The sequence below is a fragment of the Saccopteryx leptura genome, chromosome 3 (assembly GCF_036850995.1).
Source record: "Saccopteryx leptura isolate mSacLep1 chromosome 3, mSacLep1_pri_phased_curated, whole genome shotgun sequence".
Taxonomy (NCBI): Eukaryota; Metazoa; Chordata; class Mammalia; order Chiroptera; family Emballonuridae; genus Saccopteryx; species Saccopteryx leptura.
This window is the reverse complement of record NC_089505.1, coordinates 337,159,570-337,176,719: the sequence shown is the minus strand read 5'-3', so window position 1 is coordinate 337,176,719 and position 17,150 is coordinate 337,159,570. Positions and strand designations below refer to the sequence as shown.

The 17,150-nt window shown below is 40.2% G+C and overlaps 1 protein-coding gene across 3 annotated transcripts in view; it reads right to left on the bottom strand.

Moving 5' to 3' along the window:
- SPAG1 (sperm associated antigen 1) overlaps window positions 1-17,150 on the bottom strand; it is an 84,284-nt gene that overhangs the window by 60,700 nt on the left and 6,434 nt on the right. For 2 of the 3 annotated variants that reach the window (XM_066379225.1, XM_066379226.1), the window contains exons 3-7: window positions 14,912-15,071; window positions 5,742-5,867; window positions 3,171-3,235; window positions 2,195-2,304; window positions 1,502-1,607 (exon numbers count right to left, since the gene is read on the bottom strand). In XM_066379225.1, coding sequence (XP_066235322.1) covers window positions 1,502-1,607; window positions 2,195-2,304; window positions 3,171-3,235; window positions 5,742-5,867; window positions 14,912-15,071 — 567 coding nt within the window. Of the gene's footprint in view, window positions 1-1,501; window positions 1,608-2,194; window positions 2,305-3,170; window positions 3,236-5,741; window positions 5,868-14,911; window positions 15,072-17,150 lie in introns of those variants that run through there. The other variant, XM_066379227.1, reaches the window with a different exon arrangement.

Here is a 17,150-nt window from a genome sequence, read left to right as displayed (position 1 = left end):
TGTACTGAATGACTGATACTGTACATTAATATCCTGTTTACCATGTATGCTCACATAAACAGTCCGAGAAAAATTTCTCTAGAGACACAACACTAAAAGCATGTTGTTTACAAGGAAGGTTGTACAGAGTTTAGTTCTAAGGTAGCATTAGTGATTCTAGAAGCACAGTGTATCTTAATGTATGAGGAACTCAGTCTACATTTTTTTTTCTTTACAGAGACAGAGAGAGAGAGTCAGAGAGAAAGAGATAGGGACAGACAGGAACAGAGAAAGATGAGAAGCATCAATCATCAGTTTTTTGTTGCAGCTCCTTAGTTGTTCATTGATTGCTTTCTCATATATGCCTCGACCTTGGGCTGTCAGCAGACCGAGTGACCCCTTGCTTGAGCCAGTGACCTTGGGTCCAAACTGGTGAGCTTTGCTCAAACCAGATGAGCCCTAGTTCAAGCTGGCGACCTCGGAGTCTCGAACCTGGATCCTCCGCATCACAGTTCGACACTCTATCCACTGCGCCACCGCCTGGTCAGGTTTAGTCTACTTTTTATAGGCTGTAAGAGCTTCAAAACTTCATACAGGTAAAGCCTGGCCTATGGTGGTGCAGTGGATAGAGTGTTGAACTGAAATGCTGAGGTCATAGGTTCAAAACGCTGGCTTGCCCAGTCAAGGCATATATGACAAGCAACAAGTGAATCATGAACAACTGCACTCCAGAAACTATACTTCTCGTTCCCCCTTCACCCCCCTCATCTCTTCTCCCTGTAAAACAATAAATAAAAACCTTACTAAAAAAAAGTTCATACAGGTATTTACTGAACATATACCATGAAGCAGGCACTTTACTGGGGATACACAATGGTGTAAAAAACTGACAAGTGCAGTCTGTTCTTCCAGAGCTTAAGAGTCCATCCAGTTAGTGTTAAATCACACAAATTTAAATTGTACTTCTAGCAGGTGCTACAAAGGAGAAGTAAGGTTGCTATAAGAGCCTATAAACTGGGGGGGAGGAAAGAGGATGATGGTGGGGGATGAATTAGGCTGAAGATTTAACCTATTTTGGGAAGTCAGGGAAGACTTCTCCAAAGAAGCGAGGCATAAACTGAGATATAAAAATAAGTAAGATTTAACTAGATAATGAGAAGAGGGAAGAGTATTTTTAGACAGAAGATCCAGCACATGTAAAGGCCCTGTGGTGAGAGGCAGTGCTATAGGCACTAGGATTAGATCTATGCTATCTGGAGTTCCTTTTAGATGGCTTCTTTTTTCCCTATAAAATAGGAAAGTTAGGACCTCTGTCAGAAGTAGGGGTTGGTGGGAGCTTTGAGGAAAGTATTGAAAAAAACAACAACAGGCAAACACAAGTGAATTTATGATAAACCACAAATACAATATCTTGAGTGATTCTGACATAGGCTATTTAGCTTATTCATAACATTTCAACAATTAAATTTAAACACCATCATTTTTTAATAGCAAGTTTAAACCAAAACAAAAATCTGCTCACCTTGTGTAATATTTCACAGCCTCTTCATAATCTCCCGAGTGGAAAGCTTCATTTCCTTTTTCCTTTTCACGAGTAGCAAGAAAATCCTTTTCCTTTTCAGTTAAACCTAGAAGCAAATGCTATCTGCTTTAAGTAAAAATATAACTTAATAGAATGTTTAAAAAATTTTTAATCTAAGGATGCTTATTTTAACAGAAAATTTTAAATCATTAAAAGAAAATAAAAGGTTCTCTAAATTTAGTAATGTTTCCTCTCTTGCTTTAATCATTCACAATTTTTGAGGATTAAGATTTTTTTATGATTGGTTTTATTTCCCTTTAAAGGTGCTATATGCCTATAGACTTCAAATGAAAATAAACAGACTGCTCCATCAGTTCATTTTGAGACAAAAAGAAAATAAATTTGAGTAATCTGAAGGTAAAAGGATTATAAAAAAGGAATGAAAAACAAAAACCTTGACAACAAGGTTTGTATTTTTAAATTTTACTAAATTTAAGTAGTATAACTATTACTCACATAAAATTAAGTACAGGATAGATCTGAATTTGTTAGACAAGCTCAACTTCAGGAGAAAATCCATAAACTTTTAATGAATAACTACACCACTTAAAGGGAATGTCTTCTAGTTTGATAGCTTTTATTATAATTCAAAATATTTAAAGACTACTAAGTTGTTATTTTTTCCCCAATTACCTGCTGTGTCTAATCTTGTCTCAATTTTAGACAAATGTGACTTGTTGTTTACTCGAGTTTTCTCTTTGTGATCTTCATCAACTTTTGAACATTCTTCTTCCACGTCAAATCTTAAAAGAAAGAATAAAAACTAACAAAGTACTATATAATAAAATAAAACTTATTATTGATATTCTTTTTTTTGTATCACTGTGCCTTTAAACACGTGTTCCAAAACTGCATAATAGGTTTGTAATACAAGTCATCTGTATTTTTCCCTGGAAACCATGTAATTTAATGAGAACTTAAATATTAACCAGACCTAAACTGTTCAGAATTTTGTAATTAAAATTGTGACAAGTTTCTCCTAAAACTTTTGTCCTTTTGATTTTGCATAGGTGTAAGAATTATATTAGCTATTTTTGGTTGCTCTTATAAACAAAAGGATACAGATGAGTTTCACTTAATGAAAAAAAAAAAAGATCAAGAGTGCTTAAGACCATATATACTCTTAGTATTCTACTGAAGTATCTTGGTATTCTTGATACATTCAGGTTTGTAATAATTAAGAATTTATTACAGTATTTTAAGGTATAGAACTTTCAGTGACAAATTTTACACAAAGAAATATAAGCCATGGCTGGTTTGCTCAGGGGATAGAGCATCAGCCCGGCATACGGACATCCCAGAACCAAATCTCAGTCAAGGCACACAAGAGCAGTGACCATCTGCTTCTCTCCCCCTTCTTTCACTCTTCCCCTCCTGCAGCCAGTGGTTTGATTGGTTTGAGCATCAGCCTCAGGCACTGCGGATAGCTCGGTTAGTCTCAGTGCATCCATCTCGGGTGCTAAAAATAGCCTGATCGATTCGGGCATCAGACCGAGATGGGGTTGCCCAGTGGATACTGGTCAGGGCGCATGTGGGAGTCTGTCTCTCTGTCTCCCTTCCTCTTACATAAAAAATAAATTAAAAAAAAACACAGAAATATAAAACATACTTATCCCACTCTGCATAATCCCTTGGAATTTTCTTTTTAGCTGGTCTACTTTTAGAATATTTTTCCTAAAAATATAAAATCATACTTTATGAGACATATATAATACAAGATTAGTAGGTTTTATTAAAAATGCAATATGAAGTATTATAGGAGTAAGATACACAAATTGAATGAATAAGAAAACTAGGTATCTTGAAGTTATAGTAATTCTATTATTAAAATTATTAACATAAGGCCCTGGCTGGTTGGCTCAGTGGTAGAGCATTGGCCTGGTGTGCGGGAGTCCCGGGTTTGATTCCCAGCCAGGGCACATAGGAGAAGAGCCCATCTGCTTCTCCACCCCTCCCCCTCTCCTTCCTCTCTGTCTCTCTCTTCCCCTCCCGCAGCCAAGGTTCCATTGGAGCAAGGTTGGCCCGGGCGCTGAGGATGGCTCTGTGGCCTCTGCCTCAGGCACTAGAATGGCTCTGGTTACGGCAGAGTGATGCTCCAAGATGGGCAGAGCATCGCCCCCTCGTGGGCATGCCGGGTGGATACCGGTAGGGCACATGCGGGAGTCTGTCTGACTGCCTCCCCGTTTCCAGCTTCAAAAAACACAAAAAGGAAAAAAAAATTATTAACATAATAATATACTGCTCACAAAAATTAGGGGATATTTTAAAATGAATATGAAGCAATAAAATAATTTCTTAAATGGTTTCTTAAAAGTTAACCATAATCTAAAACCATTTTGAATGGTTTTGTAACATTGAGCATTGGTCATGTGGAGTTAAGCAAATCTTCCAAATATTCATACATTTCATTATACAGTTAAAAACTGTATGTTAATTATCTTCATGGAGCTCATCAAAAAGTCTAAGTATGCTCCTTAAGAAGAAATTCATTTTTGTCCTGAGCAGGTATTCAAGAGCCACATAAGAATATGAAATACTTTGAAATGATACTTGAAAGCTCAGGTGTTATCACTGGCAAAAGACATTATCAGTTGTTTTCCTGGAAGTGACAGGCCCACTCATTCATTTTCAGTGCAATGTCTGCCAAAAACCCAAGTCTGAGTAAACACGAACTTCTGCAGGAAGATATTCCAGGAAAAAGTGGTGACTTAAGCTGGCAATTCAATCATACAAGTGCTTTTCCTGAGATAACAATCATATTCCACTTCACAGTGAAATGCTTTCTGCTTACTTCCCATTTTGTCACACAGAATATTAAAAAGATTGTCTTTGAGATTCAAGATTTAACAAAATAAGTAAGTTTTACTGTTTCATCGAAGACATTTCTATGTTTAACTGGCATTTTGCAGCAGTGGAGAAAACAGTGACTACAGTACAGTTTGGTGCTACTGCCTTGATCTGGGCTAAGGTACTAGCAGTTCTATCCTCAGTGCAAATGTCAACACAGCAAAAAAGTCAAAGCACTAGCATGATTTTGTAAAACAGCACTGACTTTCTGGATGCCCCGGAAGGATCTCGGGGATGATCAGGGTCCACAGAGCATTCTTTGGAAACCACTGCACCACTAGTCTGTCTATCCCACTGGACTATAAGCTCTTTGATAGCAAAGATCAACTCTTACTCATCATTATATATATATTTAGGGGACAGACTTAGCACATAATGGGTGTTCAATCAATACTAATTCATTGATTACAGATAGTGGCATCTTTACCACAGTATTGTGTACCTCAATTACCTGGGTAATTCCTAATAGGGGGTAAAAAGATACAGGAAGGTAAATGATCAGAGGGCAGAGTGAAGAAGGGCTATGGTTGAATGAAATTGAGGATTCAAAGAAAAGATGAGGATAACAAGAATGAGTAAACCCAGAATGAAGATGCAGATAGCCATTCTTCCTGAATGATAGCAAAATAGGAGGGCAGAAAGAAATGGAACATGTGAGCCATGTGAAAGCTCAGAGACTCCCAGTATCCTGGAAACAAGGGCTAGGTTCTGTAATAACAGCGTCAGGTGGATGCCAAGAAGTTTAGTTCCAACTTAACTACTTAAAGTCAAGTAGAGGGACCTGGAACTCCAACAGGCCCCTTTTCTATGGAACCCACAGGTTAAAAAGGAGAGGTCTACATAGCAAAGCAAGGATCAGCCACAGAGAAATAATCAAAGGGACTGGGATAAGGGAAAATATCATGCACTAAAAAATGAATGACCTCTGTAACTGCCTAAAAGTATCTGTTTAGTACTTTAAATTCAAAGTTAACTATGTAATGAACTATTTCCTCTCTACCTCTACTGGATACATAAAACTATTCCCTGAAATTCTCACACATTGAATTGGATCTTATGTGCTCATCAAAACTGGTCAAAGAAGAGAGAAAGAGAGAGAACAGCAAACGAAAAATGAAGAAAGGCAGGAAATCCAAGATGCAAGTCTCCAAAAGGAAAAGCTATTTCATTTTGATTTCCAGGTGATGAAATATAGTGCACACAGGGAGGTAACAGCACATGGCCAGCTGAAAAAAGATCCCCAGCTCTCCCACTTTGGCGACACTGACTAAACTGAGACTCTTACTAAACAGCCTTCTCCCCCTCCAACCACACCCCACACCGAAAGCCCTACTTTGGCAACATGAAGGCAGCTGTTTGAACCACGAACTGGAGGCAGATTTTCTTCCTTTACTGGAAATGGTTCGGTTTCACTAACGTGTATTTTATTTTCTTCTTTTTTAATTTCTGCTACCCAATTCTGAGGAAAAAAGAGAAAAATGAAGGTAAATACACAATTTGAAATAATTAACCAGACATTAGAAAGGACTATACATCATCAAAGTTCCTATGGAGTGGTCAGTGTTTTAGGTCTCAATTTGATAATGCCACTCTCTCTACCTGGAATGCCTTTCTTATTCTTTTATTTTGAGATAATACACATAACATAAATTTTAGTCTTTTAATCATTTTAAAGTGCACAGTTCAGTATTGTTAAGTATATTCATATTGTTGCCCTTCCTACTTTTATTTATCTTTTCTAAAAGATTTTTATTTTCTTTGTTTATTTCAAGAGAGAAGGACAAGGAAGGGGAGGGAGAGAGAGAGAGACAGGAAAGGAGAGAGATTAGAGAAGCATCAACTCATAGCTGTGGCACTTTAGTTGTTGTTTATTGCTTCTCATATGTGTCTTGACTGGGGAGCTCAAGCCAAGCCAGTGACCTCTTGCTCAAGCCAGCAACCTTGGGCTTCAAGCCAGCTACCTTTGGGCTCAAGCCAGCGACCATGGGGTCATGTCTATGATCCTACGCTCAAGCCAATAACCCTGCGCACAAGCTGGATGAGACCTCACTCAAGCCAGCGACCTTGGGGTTTTGAAGCTGAGACCTCATCATCCCAGACTGACGCTCCATCCTCTGCACCACCACCAGTCAGGTCTACTTTTTTTTATCTTGCAAGATCTTATTTACCATCCTTTCCAGCAAGTGTTCTCCCTGAACTTCTGGGTTGGGATAGAATGTTCCTCTTCTATGTACTGGCATAAAGATTTAAAATGATCTATTTATTGTTCATCTCTCTCACCATAATATAAATTCCTGGAGGGCAGAACCTATGTCTTAATCTCATCTTTGTGATTCAAGAACATAGCACAGTGTCTGGCATATAGTAAGTTCACAATGTTCATTAAACTGACTTGTCACAGGTGCCAGGAAAAAACTGAGTAAGAGATTTCTTTACTACCTGTGAAAATGTATTATTTATTATTCAGTAAATATATAGTGAGGGTCTAATATTTGCTAGACAGTCTTGACATAGGTACAATTAACTATATTATCTGTCCTATCTATATAAGAAGCAGGGAGGATGAAGGGGGGGGGGGGTAAACAGGAGAAATAGGAGGAAAAAAACAGTAAGGGAAGAAAGCTAGTAAAGAGAAAGGAGTTATTACACAGGAGGAAAAAGAGTGAGAGAAAATGGGGGCCATGGGAGGAGTGAAGGAAAGTAGGAAAGAAACGGGGACGAGAAGGAGGAGGATTCAGAAAGTGACTGAGAAGGAATGTACAACTGTGGGGAAAGCAGGCTCTGCAACCAACACTAAGAGGTTCTGGCCCTGGCCGGTTGGATCAGTGGTAGAGCATCAGCCTGGCGTGTGGAAGTCCTGGGTTCGATTCCCGGCCAGGGCACACAGGAGAAGTGCCCATCTGCTTCTCCACCCCACCCCCCCTTCCTCTCTGTCTCTCTCTTCCCCTCCCACAGCCAAGGCTCCATTGGAGCAAAGATGGCCCAGGCACTGGGGATGGCTCCATGGCCTCTGCCTCAGATGCTAGAGTGGCTCTGATAGAGGCAGAGCGATGCCCCAGATGGGCAAAGCACCACCCCCTGGTGGGCATGCCAGGTGGATCCCGGTTGGGCGCATGCAGGAGTTTGTCTGACTGCCTCCCCATTTCCAGCTTCAGAAAGATAAAAAAAAAAAAAAGAGAGAGAGAGAGAGATGGTTCTGCTCCCAGGAAAATAAAGCCAAAGAACTCTGGACATAAAAAACTATTTCAGCCCTGGCCGGTTGGCTCAGCGGTAGAGCGTCGGCCTAGCATGCGGAGGACCCGGGTTCGAGTCCCTGCCAGGCCACACAGGAGAAGCGCCCATTTGCTTCTCCACCCCTCCGCCGCGCTTTCCTCTCTGTCTCTCTCTTCCCCTCCCGCAACCAAGGCTCCATTGGAGCAAAGATGGCCCAGGCGCTGGGGATGGCTCCTTGGCCTCTGCCCCAGGCGCTAGAGTGGCTCTGGTCGCAATATGGCGACGCCCAGGATGGGCAGAGCATCGCCCCCTGGTGGGCAGAGCGTCGCCCCATGGTGGGCGTGCCGGGTGGATCCCAGTCGGGCGCATGCGGGAGTCTGTCTGACTGTCTCTCCCTGTTTCCAGCTTCAGAAAAATGAAAAGAAAAAAAAAAAAAAAACTATTTCAAATATATTCAATACCAAATTCAAGTCAGTAAAATAGTAAAATAAGAAAGCCAAACTTTTAAAATATATAGTATGCTGAGTTATAGAATACACGAGCTCAAAATTGTTTTCAGCCTGACCTGTGGTGGCGCAGTGGATAAAACGTTGACCTGGAAATGCTGAGGTCGCCGGTTCAAAACCTGGGCTTGCCTGGTCAAGGCACATATGGGAGTTGATGCTTCCAGCTCCTCCCCCCTTCTCTCTCTCCTCTCTCTCCCTTTCTGTCTCTCTCTCTCTCTCCTCTCTAAAAATGAATAAATAAAATAAAAATAAAATTAAAAAAAATTGTTTTCAAATGCATTATTCACACCAGTAAAATAAAACAAAATACAAAATAAATCATTTCTCCAGAATCCATTTAAAAAATTATTTCTTAAGCAAAATGAATCACAAAGGACCTCTGAGAAAATATAGGCGGATATGTATGTAGTGGAAAGAAAGCTTTCCTAAGTACAAAACAAACATAAAGAGCATAAAGGATAAAATCAAAAGGTGTGATTACATAACAATTAAAAATGAATAAACATCAGCCCTGGCCACTTGGCTCAGTGGTAGAGTATCAGCCTGGTGTGTGGATGTCCTGGGTTCAATTCCCGGCCAGGGCACACAGGAGAAGCGATTATCTGCTTCTCCATCCCTCCCCCTCTCACTCACTTCTCTCTATCTCTCTCCTCCTCCTGCAGCCACTGCTCAATTGGAGTGAGTTGGCCCAGGGTGCTGAGAATGGCTCCATGGCTTCCATTTCAGGCACTAAGAAGACCTTAGTTGCTGAGCAACAGAGCAACGCCCCAGATGGGCAGAGCATCACCCCATAGTGGGCTTGCCAGGTGGATCCCAGTAGGGGCACATGCAGGAGTCTGTCTCTGCCTCCCCTCCTCTCAAAAAAAATTTTTTTAAAAGAAAAAAATTAATAAACATTTAATAACACCATACACCAATTAAAAGGCAAATGAAAAACTGAGGGAAGCCTGACCAGGCGATGGCGCAATGGATAGAGCGTCAGTCTGGGACGCAGATGACCCAGGTTTGAAACCCCAATGTCCCTGGCTTGAACTCAAGCTCTACAGCCTGATCACGGGATCACTGGCTTGAGCGTGGGATCATAAACATGATGCCATGGTCACTGGCTTGAGCCCAGAGGTCGCTGGCTTAAAGCCCAAGGTCACTGGCTTGATCCCAAGGTTTGAGCAAGGTCTCACTCGCTCTGCTGTAGCCCCCCCCCCCCAGTCAAGGCACATATGAGAAAGCAATCAATGAACAACTAAGGTGCCATGACAAATATTTGATGCTTCTCATCTCTCTCTCCCTTCTAGACTGTCTGTCCCTGTCTATCCCTCTCTCTGTCTCTTGTCACAAAAGAAAAAAAAAATTTTTAAGTCAAATGAAAAACAGAGGGAAGATTCAGAATACATATGACAGGATTCTTACAAATGAATAAAAAATACATCAATAGAAAAATCATCAAAGAGACGTCTCCTCCTGGACCTGACGGAGTAACAGAAAGTGGATTTACCCTTCTGTCAAAACTCTAGAAACCTGGATAAAACATGTGAAACAATGGTTTTCAGACACTGGATGATAGGGAGCACAGGATAATGATTCTTGAATGAAGGGAAATAAATTAATTAAGGCATTCATTTGACCCTACTTACTTCCTAGAGTTTCCAGGCTACAGCAGAGGGAAAGGAAACAAACAGCCCTGGGATCTTGCTAAGTTCAGAAAAGCAGAGTTCCGACTTCAGCAAGGCCAAGACGGCAAGGTTGTGGGGAGCAAGATATCCAAGAGGAGGCGCCGAGACAGAGAGGACTCTGAACACGACCTGAGAGCCCTATATCCACAAAGAAATTTAACTCACAGTTAAAATCTTTCCTATAAAGAAAATGCCAGGCCCAGATGGCATCAATGGTAAATTCTAGAAAACAACTCAGGAAGAAATAACATTAATTATCTATAAACTTGGGTAGGAAAAAAAAAATCATAATTAATTTTATGTATTACCCTGCTGCCAAAACCAGACAACATTACAAGAAAGCTTCAGACCAATATCTCCAATGATTATACACATGATCACAAAAATTCTTCACAAAAATTTGGCAAATCAAATCCAGCAATAGATTTAAAAGGTGCATCATGATCAAGTAGTGTTTATCCTGGAACACGATTGAAACTGTGTATTACATAATTTCCCTTATTAACAGACTACTAAGAAAGCCATATGTTCAGCTCAATACATGCATAAAAAACATTTCACAAAATTCTGTACCCATTAATGATAAAAATTCTCATCAAACAAAGAACAGAAGGGAACCTCTTCAACTAGATAAAGGGCGTCTACACTCAGGTAAAGCTAACATGACACTTAATGGTGAAAACCTGAATGATTTCCTTTAAGACTGAGCACAAGACAAGGATATCTGTTCTCACTTCGACATTGTACTAGACGGCTCAGTCAGTGCCATGAGGCAAGTAAAAAAAAAGAATAAATAAGTAAGGCAGCCAGACTAGAAAGGGAGAAGTAAATCTCTCATTATTTCCAGGTGATATATCCTGTATGTAGGAAATCCAAGGAATTCACACAAAAAGCTACTAGAACTAATTTGTTAGTTTGAATTTGACAAGATCACAAGAGACACTGTCAATATAAAAAGGTCACCTAAATAACTATAAGCTTGCAATGTAGAAATAAAAATTGAAATTAAAATTTCACTGATGTGAGGTATTTAAATAACTCAAACTTAGAGAAACAGAAAGTAGGTGGCCAGAGGGTGGGGGTGGGAGTTGAGAGTTGTTTAATGAGTATAGAGTTTCAGTTTTGTAAGATGAAAATGTTCTGGAAATTAGCTGCACAACAATGTGACTATACTTAACACTAAAGAACTGTGCAATTAAAAATAGTTAAGGCCCTGGCCAGGTGGATCAGTGGGTAAATCATCATCCAGAAGCACCAAGGTCACAGGTTAGGGAATGTACTAGAAGCAATCAATGAGTACACAGCTAAATGGAACAACTAAGTGGAACAACTAAGTATCTCCCCCTTCTCCCTCTCTCAAGTCAAAGAGAAAAAAAATTTTTTAAGTGAGAGGAGGGGAGATAGCAAGACAGACTCCCGCATGTGCCCCAACCAGGATCCACTTGGCAACCCCCATCTGGGGCTGATGCTCAAATCAACCAGCTGGCGCACTGAGACCAACTGAGCCATTGGCTACTGGAAGAGAGGAGGGGAAGAGGGGGAGGGAGGGGAGAGAAGCAGATGGTTGCTTCTCTTGTGTGCCCTGACCAGGAATTAACGTCCATATGCTGGCTGATGCTCTATCCACTGAACTAATTGGCCAAGACCGGAAAATGTTTTAAAAAATAGTTAAGATAAATGATATAAATTTTACCACAATAAAAAGAAATAAAATTTCTTTTTAAAAATGTTTTTCCATTGATATGAGAGAGAGAGAGAGAGAGGAAAGAAGGGGAGAAAGGGTAGAGACAGAGAGACAGAAAAGCATCGACTCAACGTTCCATTTAGTTGTCCACTCATTGACTGCATCTCATAGGTGCCCTGACCCGAGATTGAACCCATGACAGCATACCAAGATGATGCGTTATCTACTGATAAATTTCTTAACGCAACTTAGAATGAACAAACAAATTGAAATTAAAAAAAGTCATCTTGCCCTGGCTGGGTTTCACAGTGGATAGAGTGTTGGGCCCACAAGTCGTGGAGTTTGAACCTCGATCAGGGCACATAGGAGAAGCAATTGATGTGCATACACTAAAGGGAACGACTAAGTGGAACAACGAGTTGATGCTTCTCTTTCTCCCTTCCAATCTTTCTCTCTCTCTCACATCAATGGAATATATTTTATAAAAAAGAGTACAAAAATTACCTTTACAATAGTATAAAATACATTAAATACTTAGCAATACATTTAATAAACATATTCAAGAAGTATACATTGAAAACTCTAAGACACTGCTGCAAAAAATTAGATCTATATGAACAGAGAAAAATATGATGTTAAGATACCACTTCTTATAAAATTGATCCACAAATTTAACACAGTCACAATCCAAATAAAAGCAAATTAGTTTACAGAAGTTGGCAGCAAAGGACCTAGAACAGCCAAAACAATTTTGAAAAAGAACAAAGTTGGAGGACTCACACTATCTGATTTTAGGACCTACTGTAATCAAGACAATGAGGTAAGAGTATACAGAGAGATATTTAAATTAATGAAACAGAATGGAGACAGTCCAGCAATAGAGCCATACATACATGGTCAATTAATTTTTTTACAGTAATACAGAATAATATCTCATTAAATGATGCTTGAAGATTTGTATAATCATATTAATATGATGTATGTATGCATATGTGATATATGCAAATATGTATATATGTATGTGTGTAAGTAAATAAAACAGGTCAGAGACCTAAATTTAAGAATTAAAACTATAATCTTTCTAGAAGAATCATAGGAAAAAGCATAGGACTCCTGAATTAAACTAAGATTTCTTAAATAGGACATAAAAGCACAAACTATAAGAGGAAAATTGATTTCATCAAAATTTAAAACCTTTGCACTTCCAAAGACACTTTTAAAAAATGAAAAGGCAAGCCACAGAATATCAGAAAATACTGGCAAAAAATGTGTCTAATGAAAAATATGTATTTTTCAACCCCATAGGGACACAAATAATCTAATTTTTAATGAGAAAGAATTTAAGACATTTCACAAAAGAAGATATGTAGATGACAAATAAGCACATGAAAAGACACTCCACTGCATTAATCTAGAGAAATGCACATTAAAACCAAAATGAGATATCACTATATACCTAACAAAACAGCTAAAATGAACAATACTGACAACACTAACTATTGACTAGGAAGCAGAACAACTGGAATTTTTATACATTACTGGAAGAATTGCCACTTTGGAAAACATTTTAGCATTTGTTCATCAACTGGTGAATGGTTAAATAAACTGCAAGATATCCATACAATTCAATATTCAGCAATTAAAAGGAGTAAACTATGGACACATGCAACAACATAGATGAATCTCAAAACTATTATGCTAAGTGAAAGAAGCCAGACACAAAAGACAACATACTGAATGATTATATTTATATAAAAGTCTAGAAAATGCAAAGCAATAGCGATAGAAAGCAGTTCAGTGATTGCTAGGGGCCAGGGTGTGGAGTTACACTGATCATAAGGGGCACAAGAAAACTTTTAGCAGTAATGAAATTATTCTATAGCATATATTGTACATTTGTCAAAAACTCAAGGAAATGTATATCATAAAGTTGCTAATTTTTTAAATGTATATTTAGATCAATAAAGCTGATTTAAAGGAAATCAGTAAAGATACATATAGGTCATTAATAATAAAAAAAGAGCCTGACCAGGCAGTGGCGCAGTTGGATAGAGCATCAGACTGGGACACAGAGAACCCAGGTTCGAGACCCTGAGGTGGCTGGCTTGAGCGCAGGTTCATCTGGTTTGAATGTGTGCTCACTAGTGAGGCCAGGGTGGCTGGCTTGAGCGTGGGATCATAGACATAACCACATGGTTGCTAGCTTGAGCCCAAAGGTCACTGGCTTGAAGCCCAAGGTCGCTGGCTTGAGCCCAAGGTCGCTGGCTTGAGCATGGGGTCACTCTGTTCTGCTGTAGCCCCCAGTCAAGGCATATATGAGAAAGCAGTCAATGAACAATGAAGGAGCCACAATGAAGAATTGATGCTTTTCATCTCTCCTTTCCTGCCTTTCTGTCCCTATCTGTCCCTCTCTCTGCCTCAGTCAAATAATAATAAAAATAATGAAGAAATTCAAGTGACAGATAAATAAAAACAATTTACTAGTTATAAAAACCTACTTTTAGGTTTTTATAATAATTATTTATAATTAATTATTATTTATAATAATTATTTATAATAATTAATGGCCATGGCCAGTTGGCTCAGTGGTAGACCATCAGCCCGGCATGTTTATGTCCCAGGTTCAATTCCCCGTCAGGCACACAGGAGAAACAACCATCTGCTTCTCTACTCCTCCCCTTCTCCCTTCACTCTCTCTCTCTTTTCCCTTCCTGCAGCCATGGTTTGATTGGTTGGAGTGCAGCAGCGTGGACACTGAGGATGGCTCCAGGGAGCCTCTGCCTAAGGCACTAAAAATAGCTCTACTGCAAGCATGGTCTCAGATGGGCAGAGCATCCGCCTCAGTGGATCCCAGTTGGGGCACATGAGGGAGTCTGTCTCTTTGTTTCCCCTCCTCTCTCTTGGAAAAGAAGAAACAAATGTAAATAATTAATAATTACAGTATCCAGTGAAGAGTAGTGAAAATAGGTATTCTTACACATGGCTGTTGGAAGAGTACAAGGCTACAACTTTTATGAAAACACAGAAATGTGTTTCAAAAGCCTTCAAAGTATTTAAATCTTTTGATCAAGCTATTTGAATTATAATAGTTTATTCCAAGAAAATAACAAGGTGGTACAAAAAAAATTATAACTTTTTATATATAGCACTATATTTATAGACGCTGATTAAAATGGTTTCTTCATAGGAAAAATATTTGGGGGATATTTAATTATTTATATTGGGTCATTTATAATACAAACACGTATCAGCACACGTGTGTCCACAAACACATTCACAATATTCTCCTGGATGTGAGAAGCAACCTATACCACCTAAATAATTACCACTTAAAACCTCTTGACTGACAAAAAAGAAACCTAGAATTTTGGATAAGTTAAGTAGACATATATAACATGACAACATCACAAAAACTGCTGTGACTGTTTACCTTTATATCACCATCAATTTTTTCCCATTCTCCTGCTGGGAAACTGGATGCTGTCGCTGCAGGTTTATCTTTCCTCAAAGCTCTACTTTCAGGAGCCAATCCTTTAAGGCGCTTTTCACAACATTCTGTTAGTTCAGGATAATACCCTTCCTCGCCAGACCTTTAAAATATTTCAGAATTTTAGAATTACCACTTTCTGTAGAGAGCATCTAGACCCGTGGTTTGCAAGCTGGGACCCATGGAGCCCAGGAGATCTGCAGGGATCTCAGGGATTGACCCGCATAAGGTGGCAGGTGGGGCTGCTGCTTCTCACTCACCTTCCTCAACCAGTGCAACCTCTGTTATTATCAGTTCATCTATAAGGATACAATGACAGAGAGAAAGGGGCTCCAAAGACACAAATTTCCATCACACACTTTACAAGTTGAATAAGTAACATTTTCTCTCTTTAACACACATGTTCATTTTGTACATAAGGTCATTTTAAACTTAAAAGTGGGAATTTGATACAAGAGACAGGAAGAAAGCGAGACTTTGGACTTCCTTTCCAAGGAGGAGCTCATACCTTAATTTTTTTTTGCAAAGGGATAGGAAGAATATGGCAGAGGAACAGTTTAAATCAACATGACTCTTAATTCAACCACTCAAGAAACAGATCCTTCCTTAGAGTTCAATGGAGACATCAGTTCTTTTATGTCTTTCTTTTTTTTTAAGGAAAATCAATCTTTTACCCTCTTTCATAAGTTTGTTTAAGAAAAATAGAAATAAATTCCATTTTCAAATAAAATTTTAAAAATTCTAAGTCAATGAAATATAATTTAAAGACGTTATTGACAGACTTTCTTAGACCAATATCATCACTGTTGCTTTCAAACATTCATTCTGTAAACTTCTCATTTTGCTTATTAGGCTTTGATCAAATAGAAATGAAAATGTTCTTATATTACTGAGAAAAGCAAAAGGGAAAATAATGACGTGATTCACATTGCCATTTCAGAAATGAGGAGGTCATTACACCAACTCTGGCTGGGGACAAGCAGGAATGCTGAGGGAGGACATGACACTACAGGTGATGAGAGAGAAAAAGCAAAGGTCACAGTGAGGAGACAGAGGCACAGGGGAAGAAATGAGCCACCACAGAGCAAAAAGGAATCCTACTGATGTCGTGAAGGAGCAGTTCATGCAATATCAGGCTACTTTCCAAGGGACAACCCCACAAGAAACCCAAAAGAGGTTACACAGGGAGTGTTTCTTTTTTTCTTTTTCTTTTTCTTTTTTTTTAAATTTTTCCGAAGCCAGAAACGGGAAGGCAGTCAGACAGACTCCTGCATGCGCCCGACTGGGATCCACCCGGCATGCCCACCAGGGGGCGATGCTCTGCCCATCTGGGGCGTCGCTCTGTTGCAACCAGAGCCACTCTAGCGCCTGAGGCAGAGGCCATAGAGCCATCCTCAGCGCCCGGGCAAACTTTGCTCCAGTGGAGCCTTGGCTGCGGGAGGGGAAGAGAGAGACAGAGAGGAAGGAGAGGGGGAGGGGTGGAGAAGCAGATGGGTGCTTCTCCTGTGTGTCCTGGCCGGGAATTGAACCCGGACTCCTGCACGCCAGGCCGACACTCTACCACTGAGCCAACCGGCCAGGGCACAGGGAGTGTTTCTTAAGTGGGTTCCCTTGACCACCTGCATGTCAATCATCCAGGTGCTTGATCAGGTTCCCAGACAACACCCCAGATTTCCCAAAACAGAATCTCTGCAAACAGGACCCTCGAAATTGCATTTTTATCAACCACATGTGATGTATTATATATCAAAGTTTAAGAATCACTGTCGGCCCTGGCCGGTTGGCTCAGCGGTAGAGCGTCGGCCTAGCGTGCGGAGGACCCGGGTTCGATTCCCGGCCAGGGCACATAGGAGAAGCGCCCATTTGCTTCTCCACCCCTCCGCCGCGCTTTCCTCTCTGTCTCTCTCTTCCCCTCCCGCAGCCAAGGCTCCATTGGAGCAAAGATGGCCCGGGCGCTGGGGATGGCTCCTCGGCCTCTGCCCCAGGCGCTAGAGTGGCTCTGGTCGCAATATGGCGACGCCCAGGATGGGCAGAGCATCGCCCCCTGGTGGGCAGAGCACCGCCCCATGGTGGGCGTGCCGGGTGGATCCCGGTCGGGCGCATGCGGGAGTCTGTCTGACTGTCTCTCCCTGTTTCCAGCTTCAGAAAATTGAAAAAAAAAAAAAAAAAAAAAAAAAGAATC